The sequence below is a fragment of the Camellia sinensis genome, chromosome 8 (genome assembly GCF_055761805.1).
Source record: "Camellia sinensis isolate YWXY chromosome 8, ASM5576180v1, whole genome shotgun sequence".
Classification (NCBI taxonomy): Eukaryota; Viridiplantae; Streptophyta; class Magnoliopsida; order Ericales; family Theaceae; genus Camellia; species Camellia sinensis.
Window position 1 is genome coordinate 114,946,265 of NC_138968.1, and position 10,671 is coordinate 114,956,935.

Below are 10,671 nucleotides of genomic sequence, written 5' to 3' on the forward strand. Positions count from 1 at the left end.
TGCCTGTGGACATGGCCCCTGTATTGTTAAGATTTCCAGGTCCACCAAAAATCCAGGGCGTCCCTACTTTGTCTGTCCCTGCCCTGTGGTGAGTGACCCAATCTTTACCGATCATAACTGTATGAACATTACCAACCCATGAAACTAATAGTTCCGTAATTTCCACTCATCAGCCCTGTGTCAGTTGGATTGGTTGGTGTGAAGAACCAAGGCGAAAGAACCAAGGCTATGCGTCTCCCGGAGATGAAATTGCCATGCAATTGCGGGCTGATGTCATAGACATTCAACAATCCTTGCGTGTCCTTAAGACCATCGTGTATGTGCTCTGCATTGTGGTTGTCATTTTGTTGTGCCGTATGTAAGCACCGTTACCATGTTCTTACTATGTACAGAGACGTTAGTATGTTGTCAGTATGTTGTTACTATGTACAAAGACGTTAGTATGTTGTCAGTATGTTGTTAGTATGTAGTTAGTACGTTCGTAGTATGTTGGTAGTATGTTGTCGCATATGGGAGCCGTAATACTAACTATCATATTTTTTTCCACTACTAACTTCCATGGAACCTGTTTACGTACGTTAGTAATTTTCAATGGGTATATGCAAATTTAACTTTAGCATCATATATCTCTGTTTGTTGTTAATAATGTGTCATGGCTTATGCGTGTGTATGTAACAACCAAATTTGTGATGGTAATCTTTTGTAACCGTACATTAATAATGGCTTCCACACGTACTTCGCCACGTAACCACTCGAAAAGCAAAGGCATTGTCAGTGACAAGTCAAGCAGTCTTGAAGAGACACAAAATCAGTTAAGCCACAAGGCCTCATGGGACAGTAACTCAGTCCGAGTTTTTCTCCAGTTGATCGCAAATGAGATTAGTAAAGGAAATCGCCCATTCTTAGTCCTCAGCCAGGCAGGGTACAAGTCGTTGTCAAGGAAATTTGAGAAAAAAACAAGAAAAAAACATGGACTGAAACAGTTAAAGAATAAGTACATGAGCTTGAAAAAAGAGTGGCAAGCGTGGACAAAGTTGATGGATTCAAGTAAGGGAGTGTCCGGGATAGGCTTTGACTATGACACCGGTTTGTTTCAGGCACCTGACGAGTGGTGGGACAAGATGGAATCAGTAAGTACATGTACAAACAAGTTTCATATCTGTCATTTACCAGTACATTTTTTAGTTCTTCATTTAACTGCAATACAATTTATTTATATGAAATATAACGTATGTCTCTTTTATACGTCTATATTTCTGCAGATCAACAAGGTGTGTGCGAAGTTCAGGAAAAAAACTTTGGAACACCGTGACTTGATGGAGACGGTTTTCATGGGGGCATCAGCTACTGGAAAGCACCATTGGACCCCGGGAGAGATCCTTCCTGAAGCTGATGAGGACTCATCTGATTCAGTGCGTAGTTTGGGAGCGCAGCCATTTGCTGATCCGATACCCGCAGGAGTACAGGATGTGGATTCTGATTCTTCACTCGAGCATGTTCCGATTGAAAAGCCAAAAAGGAGAAAGACGCCATCAACAAGTGTTTCAAAGTCGAAGAAGGCAACAAGTGGTGCGTCCGTTATTGCGGAAAGCATGAACAGAATGACAGATGTGGTTCGTTCGAAGAATCAGCAGGTCACGGTTAGGCACCTCACAGGCAATGAATCGCTCTACACTATTTCCGAGTGCATGCATAAACTGAGCAGTATTCCATCCATGATTGGTACGCCGTTATTTCACTTCGCCTCCACACTTATGGATAACGCCGATTACCGGGAGATCATGATGTGCCAGCCTGATGATGACCACATCATTGGATGGCTTACACAGAAGCAGCTCCAGTGTACTGCGTCGGCGCCTTTTGCAAACCTATTTGGGGGTCGCCGGATGTGATGTAGCGGTGTTATGAGTGTTTAAGATGCATGTCCTTGTCTTCCTTTCTAAAATGTTGACTTATGGTATTGTCGGCAATGTACTAAAACAGGATGGTGCTGTGTGAATGTTTTCATTCTGTCGTTTTTGTTTTTTTCTTGCTAGCTACGGGCAGCAACAAGTTTTAGGTAAGTGTATGGGTTGACGGACCGGAAGCATGGTTGTGCTTCGTTTTTGGGAAATGAATGGGATGTTTGTGTTTTAATATTTTGTGTGCCTACGTTTAAGACAGGGAATTACGTTTTACTTGCACGCTTTTGAATGCCTATATGTCTCAAGTTCATTTGTTAGTGTAGTTTGCTGGCTAGTTTTGTGGTTGTTACCACCGTGGCCCCCCTGTAAAGCATAAGTTGAACATCTTGATTTTTTGTGCAATTCATATGAGCATGCGTTCCATACGACATTTGTGATGGCATTGCTTTGATTAAAAACATTCTCAGAATTTTTTAATTGCAAACTTCAATATAATTTAAGTCAATGATTCACGTGCCAACTGAATGAAAGGCTGCCATTTTTGTAGGTTTCGCATGAACGAAGACGCGATGAATCCCTGGGATGGAAGCAACCATGATGACATAACAGAAATGCTTAATCAAATGGCGGTCCAGGTGCAACAAGAACAGAATTGCACATTTGTACAAGCATGCCAGTGGGCGACAGAATGGTACGAGAAACACATGAATAAAACGCCGTGTCGCACTTCTATACTAACCGGGAATGCATGGATATGTGAACTATATGCGGGGCATATGGGTCGATTTGAGAAAAATGTTTGCATGCCGAAGGAAGTTTTTGCCGCATTGTGTGAGACATTAGTAAATGATTTTGGGTTACAAGTCCCCCAACGTCCACATGGCTTAGCTGTTGAAGAAAGCGTTGCGATGTTTATGCATGTGTTGAAAGGGAAGCAAAATCGGGAAATCCAAGAACGGTTCCAACATTCCGGGGAGACTGTGTCGAGGCACGTGCATAAGGTATTAACTTCCATGAAAGAGTTCACTGTTGTTCATTGCCGGCCCACATACAGTCAGCATCGTATACATCCATACGTGCAGTCTAGACGGAAATACCTACCGTTCAAGGTACTTCTAGACGGAAATACTTGATTGACATATAAATCAAGAAAATATATATTGTTTTTGTTATTAACTACACGTGACGCTTGGCAAAAACGAAACACTTGTTACCAATTTACGCAACAGAACAATTTATCCATGTTTGCAGGACTGCATTGGCGCAATAGACGGAACACATGTCAGTACATGGGTTACGGGGCCAGATGCGGTAGCATATTTCGGTAGGAAATACTGTCACACGCAAAATATAATGGCCGCTGTCGATTTTGACATGTGTTTCATATTCATTTCTTGCGGATGGAAAGGAAGTATGCATGATAGTCGCATATTCAACGAGATACTAACAAATGACAATGTCCCCTTCCCACATCCTGACGAAGGTAACACATGGTCATGTTATTAGATTTGTTAACAAATACTTTTTTCCTGACAAAGCGTTATATGAAAATGACACAGAATGTTTGTTTTGGTGTCATACATTGTCGTCATGTCTGCAGGCAAATATTATCTTGTCGATTCTGGCTATGCAAACCGGATTGGTTACTTAGCACCATTCAAAGGCCACCGTTACCACCAACAAGAATTTCGGCGTATTGCACGGAACGCGATGGCAAACACGCCAAGGGAATTATTTAACAAAGTGCACTCGTCCTTACGCAGTGTGGTGGAACGCACTTTCGGTGCCTGGAAAAATCGATGGGGGTTTATTCGAGACATGCCTCGGTATGACTTTGCAAATGTGCAAGTTCAGTTAGTAGGTGCGTCAATGGCATTACATAATTATATACGGCGAAACACAGGTAACCCAACAACTGTTTAGCCAATCTGTGACGAGGAAGAGGCTATGACAATAGTAAATGCCATACCAGAAGTTGAACATGACGAGGATGGTTTAATGGTTGGAGATGAGGACCCCCATATGGCATTGGTCTGCCTTCACATACGTGACAAATTATGTTACATGCGTAATAACGGAATGTTATGAAATATATAGTAGTCGAAATAATTTTCGTATGGTTGTCACGTAATGACACACGTGGAACAGACTGTATTCAAATATATTATCATGTACAATATGTATGAGTTGCCACGGGAATGTAACCCCTTCCAGTTGCTGACGTGCCTAACTTCAAAAAACAACAATCCATACGAATTTTGCTTTTGGAAAAACAAAAAAAGGTGAAACAAATAAAAACAAATGAAAAAGAAAATTAATACACAAATTGTCATGTGCGACGTAAATTACAAATAAATGAAACACATAAATATATTAAAAAAAAATTATTGTATACCAATTAAAAAAAACAAGACTTAGTTAAAAATAAAAATCCAAGACAAAAAAAAAACATAGTTAAAAAAAAACATAGTTATAGTAAAAAACAAAAAATTAAAAAGACAAAAACATAAATTCCCAAATAAAAATCGAAAAATTTAAGCACAATACCCCAAATCCAAACCCAAAATGAAAAAAAGTAACAGGAAAAAAAATTAAGCATAATATGAAAAATCCAAGCGCAAAATAAAAAAATTTCAAACAAAAAAAAAAGTTAACGCAAAATCCGCCAAACTCAAAAAAAAAAAAAAACAAATAAAAAATAAAAAATTTGGATTTGCAAAATTCGGGAGATCGAAACACAACATACAAAAATTGTCAACAAAAAAACATAAAGCAAAAAATGCCAAAGCGAAACCCCCCCAAAAAAAAACAAAAAAAAGGCAAAATTGAAACCCCAACATAAAAAAATTAAAATAAAAAAGAAGAACCAAAATATGGCAAATTCAAACCCAAAATAAAAAATAAAATAAAAAATAAACAAATTAAGCAAAAGTCGGCAGATCGACACTCAATATAAAAAAAAAAGAAAAGAAAATAAACACAAAAAAAAAAGCCAAATCCAAACCCCCAAAAATAAAAAAAAAAAATAGCAAAATACGCGAAATCGAAAGATAACATAAAAAAATTAAAAAAAAATCAAAATATGCCAAATCCATAAATAAATAAATAAATAAATTTAAACAAAAATCCAAAATTGAAAAAAAAAATACCAAAAAAATTTTTTTTTTTTCCAACAAAAAGCCAAAATTGTAAAAAAAAAAAAACCGAAAATATGCCAAATCCAAACCCAAATTAAAAAATAAAAAAAATAAAAAAGGGCAATTTTGTCATTTAACAAGATGACACCTCACCAAAAAGTCAAAAAGCCAAAAAAGTCAAAGGCTTGGTTTGGGAAGTGGGTTGGCTTTTTGGCTTTTTGACTTTTTTGGCTATTTTAGCCTGGGCTTAAAAGCTTGGTTTGGGAAGGACTTTTTGGCTTTTTTGAGTTTTTTTGTGAGAGAAGAATGTAATGATTATGGGTTGGATGTGATGTTTTGTTTGTTATGGCTAAAATAGCCTATTTTGTTTTTTGTGGCTAAAATAGTCAAAAAAGCCTGCAAACCCACTTGTCAAACACAGGCAAAAAGTCCTTCCCAAACCAGGCTTTTTAGCCCCAGGCTAAAATAGCCAAAAAATTCAAAAAGCCAAAAAGCCAACCCACTTCCCAAACGGAGGCTTAGTGACTTTTTAACTAAAAAGTCATTTGCCGAACGAGGACTTAAATTTGAGTAAAAAAAAATTTCATCAACTTTTTTTTTTAAACTCAAAATATAAAATATACACTGAGATAATAGAAGTAACAATAAATTGTTTATAGGGGTGAGCATGATTCGGATTGGATTGGGGTAAAATCAGGACCAATCCGTTATGTACGGTTCCTGAAAAATTGGAACCAATCTAATCCGTTTAAATAATGGAACCAATCCGAACAAATCCATTTAAATACGGATTGGATCGGTTTAGGACTACGGATTCACATAATTAAATAACAAAAAAATATATATAACATTTTAATTTCATAAAAATATAAACATAGCGCTATATTAGTTTCACAATAGCAACATCTATTTCTATAATAGCGATATACTGTGTTAGAATTTAAACAACCATAAGAAAACTAGTTTCACCATAAGTATTTAGACCATTACAAATTAAAACTAAAAACTAACAAACAAAAGTAATAAAAGAAGATATTATACGGTTTTAGGTTTGAGTTTATATTTTATATAGAATAAGAGAAGATACTATGAGGAGGATGTATAATAAAAATATATACTATTTGTATACGGTCTGAATCGGTTCCAATCCGGAACCGTGGGGTTCAATTCGGAACCAATCCGTGTAGGACGGATTTTTAATTTTTCAATTCGGAACCGAATCACGAATTCAAAAAATCAATCCAAACCTATCAGATTGAACTGAATTGGATTGAATTACGAATCCTTGCTCAGCCCTAATTGTTTAGCCCAAAAATGTTGGCGAGATTGACAGCAAAACAAAGATAACTCACAAACAAGCAAAAGCTTCGAAAAGTGAAGCACCCAAATCCACTGCACCAGCACAAATAGCAACAACCATTGTTTGAACTTGCCATGAATTAAAAAATAACTAATTTGGGTAGTTTATTTTTTATTTTATTTTATTTATTTATTTATTTATTTTTATTTTTTTGAAATCTCTTATCAACTAGGTTGCTGGTAGTTTTGGTCAGGTTGTTGTCTTTTTTGAGCTATTGAATGAGTTTGGTACAATCTAACGCTTTGGGGGTGATGCTTAGCAGCTTCTGCCATATTAACTCAATAGTTTCTCTTTTTGACGTGTTCTCTCTCTAATGGTGATAGTGGAGATTACTTCTTTTTTTTTTTTTTTTAATGTGCGCTGTATTACTATATTCGTGCACTGTAGTCGGAGGTTGAAGATGCTGCGGTGTAGGAATCTCGACAGTGGGAGTGAATAGTGGAAAGAGATGAGGGTGAGACGAGGGAAGGGAAAAGGTGGGGCATGAGTGTGGCAGAGATCATCTTCTCCCTGTGATGGTAAGGTTCACTGCACACGAAAAAGCTGATATATACATACATATGCACAATTTTGAAACAGCAAAACCAATAGCAATGGCGTGTTTTTTGTCCGAGTCTAAGGCTTGGTTTGGGAAGTAGGTTGGCTTTTTAGCTTTTTGGCTTTTTTGGCTATTTTAGCCTGGGCTAAAAAGCTTAGTTTGGGAAGGGCTTTTTGGCTTTTTGGCTTTTTTGACTTTTTTTGTGAGAGAAGAATGTAATGATTATAGGTTGGATTTGATGTTTTGTTTGTTATGGCTAAAATAGCCTATTTTGTTTTTTGTGGCTAAAATAGCTAAAAAAGCCTGAAAATCAACTTGCCAAACAGAGGCTAAGTTGGTCGCCCATCACCTCTGTAACGCCGCCTATCTGCCTCATGTATCCAAATAAAATGATTGCTTTTTATTTTTTACATCAACAATGATTCTGGTCATTAATTTTGATGTTCTAATTGAACACTAATAACATGATAATGAATAAAAAAAATAAAATAAAAACAAATCAAGACCAAAACATTATATCACTGTGGGTGAATCCCACTGTCAACTCATTATAACTCAAAAATTAAGAGTATGTTTGGTTTGTATTTGAGAAATGTGTTTTAGAGATAAAAAGTACGAAAAGTTGTTTGGTTTGGTTTTTTCAAAAGATATTTTGGAAAATTATTTTGAGAGAGAGTTTTGAAAAAAGTGATTGATTTGATGTGTGTGAGAGAGATTTGTTTGAAAAACTTGTTTGGTTTGCAAGTTTTGAGAAATTTTTTTAGAAAAATTTGTTTAATTTGATTACTTTTAAAAACCTATTTGTAAAGAAAATTTTTCAAAAATACAAACCAAACGAACCCTAAAACTCCAAAACATTTTTCTTTCTATATTCATTGCAAATAGTGATAAGCTGGTAGTACTACAACAAATCATACCTGCATTGCATCGAGGAAATAATATATATATATATAATTTTTAATTTTATTTAAAATGATAGTATTATATGTTGCGAGTTTAAAAAATTAAATATTACATAAAATATCTATTTTAATTCCTGATGCAAGTGCTGATATCTCGTTTGCTAAGTGATTTTTTTAGATAAAAAGTCAAAAAATTATTAAAAAAATTAAAGAATGTTTTGAAAAAATGGTTAAAAGTTATTTTTTATTTTTTTTTGATTTTTTTGTGAGAGATAGAAGTGACTTAAAAGGTAGAAAGTGACTTTTAACCCACTTTCCAAAATAGGTCTAAAAAGTCAATAATCTACATCAAAAAGTCAAATATTTACTTTTTCCTTTTTCTTTTTTGCACATCATTTTGTAAAAAATTAAAAATTCATTATAAACATACTAGTTTTTTTTACATCATATTTTAGCCAAAAAATCAAAAAAATATTAAAAAAGTTTGTTCTCAAACGAGGCATGAGCAATCTATTGACTGACTTACCGTGATATATCAACCAAGTATTATCATTTCTCTACAAAACACAATAAAGGACATTTTAGTCCATTTACGATCTCCGTCAACGGCATTAGTTGTAATGGAGTGGGATGTAATTTTTGAAACTTCAAAACATCTATAATTTAGTTAAAGCTCAAGGGAGTGCATGTAATTTGTTCTAAAATTTATAATCAAACAAAATTTTCAATACTCAATTCAAAAAAAAATTAAAATTTATAGTCAAACTCTTTTCAAAACTCTATTTAACAAAAAAAAAAAAAAATCAAAAATTTTTTTTAATTTTGTTCTTTAAAAATATTTTTTAGTTTTATTCTTTTGAAAAAAAAATATTTTTATTTTTGAAGAAAAATATTTTTCATTTTTAACATTTTTTCCAGAAAAATATTTTCTTATTTTTTAAATTATTGGCCAAATAATTTGTTATGATTCAAATATATTAAATTAAAAAAATATATATTTAATTTTAAATAATTTTTTTTAAAATATATAAAAAAAATTAAAATATTTAAAAATAAAATAAAATACTTAAAATATTTATTAAAAAAAATATAACACACAAATGTAGTAAATATAGCGAACATTAAAAAAATAAACAAATATTTACAATAAAAAATATTTACCCTAGAAAAATCAAATTAATTTTTTTAAATATTTGAAAAAAATAACTTAAAATACAACTCAAGATTATTTTCAAAGCTCAAAAGCACACAAGTTTTCTCTTTTCGAAATATAACTGCACACTCAAAATTTTATTCAAAAACTAAAGGCTATTTTGGAAAGATGGTTATAATTAACTTTTTGTTTAAAAGCTGCTTATAAGTAATTTTTTTTTGAGAGAGGAAGTGATTATAAACTGAGAAGTGAATTATAACTCACTTCCCAAAAAGAGCCTAAATCAAACGGATTCGATTTCCTCCTATTATGTGGGAGTTGCTCCATCCCAAGGGATATGACAACTTATGATTAGTTGCTTATTATATAAATTAAACAATTAACGAATTTACTAATTCTTACTCAATTCTATAGGGGTTAAAGTTATCTCAAATCAAAAGCCTCCATTTGACAAGTTGGTTTATGGATTTTTTTGGTTATTTTAGTTATAAAAGATAAAATAGACTATTTTAGCCACAACAAACAAAACATCATATCCAACCCATAATCATTACACTCTTTTCTCACAAAAAAAGTCAAAAAAATAAAAAAAACAAAAAAATCCTTCCTAAACTAAGCTTTTTAACCCAAGCTAAAATAATCAAAAAAGTCAAAAAGTCAAAAAACCAACTCACTTCTCAAACGAAGCTTAAGAAACATATATTTAGGAATCTTAGATCTTTTAGGAAACTTTATGTTTTTCTTTTAAATTAAATTGTTATCTAAAAATATATAGTGAATTTATGTATAAGTCTTAATAAGGGTACTTATTATTCAATAAATTCTGTGAGAATTAATGACCTTTTTCATCAAATACTATTAAAAGAATGTGATTAATTGTTAATTTTTAATGACAGTTTAAAAACTTTATCACAAAAAATTTCACCAATTACAAGTTTTAGCGACAATTTAAAAAAATCGTCACAACAAGACATTACTAATTTTTAACTTTCAGCAACAGTTTAAAAAATTTGTCACAGAAAACATTAATAATTGTAAGTTTTAAGGACAATATATAAAAATCGTGACAAAAAAAAAAAAAGGTTACTAATAGTCAAATTTTAACAACATTTGCAAAAAATCGTCAAAAGAAATTATTGTTGGTCACAATTTTATTAAAACTTATTTTCAATAAGACTTAATTTGGATTAAGTCAAACTATTAAGACCTATTAATAGTTTACTCCCAATATATTTTATAACTTTGTAAAAGAATTCTATTATACTTGGTTGTCTAAAAACCTTAATGTATTGATATTTGCTCTCTTAATTTTTTTTTAAAATTTTTTTATTGTAACTTCTGCTTATTTACTTTTCAGTCCTTTTCATAATATCTTATTAGTTATTTTCAAACATTAATTTAAACTCATATTAAATTTAAATTTAAGTAAAAATAAATGCTCTCATATCCAAAGTTATTAAATTGAATTTTACTCAAATTTTTATTCAAATTAAGGGAGACTCGTATTTCTTACTCAAAATTTTTAAAGTTATTTCATGACTCTCAAATTTAACACTTGTCATAGTAAATTTTTTACTCAAATTTATGCTTAAATTTGAGTTTGTCCATTGGAGTTGTTCGTATTAAATAAAACTTTTATTTAAATTTGAGTAAAAAAAAATTTCGTCAATTTTTTTT

General features: G+C 32.4%; 1 protein-coding gene across 1 annotated transcript; it reads left to right on the forward strand.

Annotated features, from left to right (window-relative positions):
- Window positions 1–719: 719 nt before the first annotated feature.
- LOC145797982 (L10-interacting MYB domain-containing protein-like) lies at window positions 720–1,892 on the forward strand. Its single transcript, XM_082885428.1, has 2 exons — window positions 720–1,130; window positions 1,263–1,892. The coding sequence occupies exons 1-2, from the start codon at window positions 720–722 to the stop codon at window positions 1,890–1,892; spliced, it is 1,041 nt and encodes a 346-aa protein (XP_082741554.1).
- The last annotated feature ends 8,779 nt before the right edge of the window (window positions 1,893–10,671 follow it).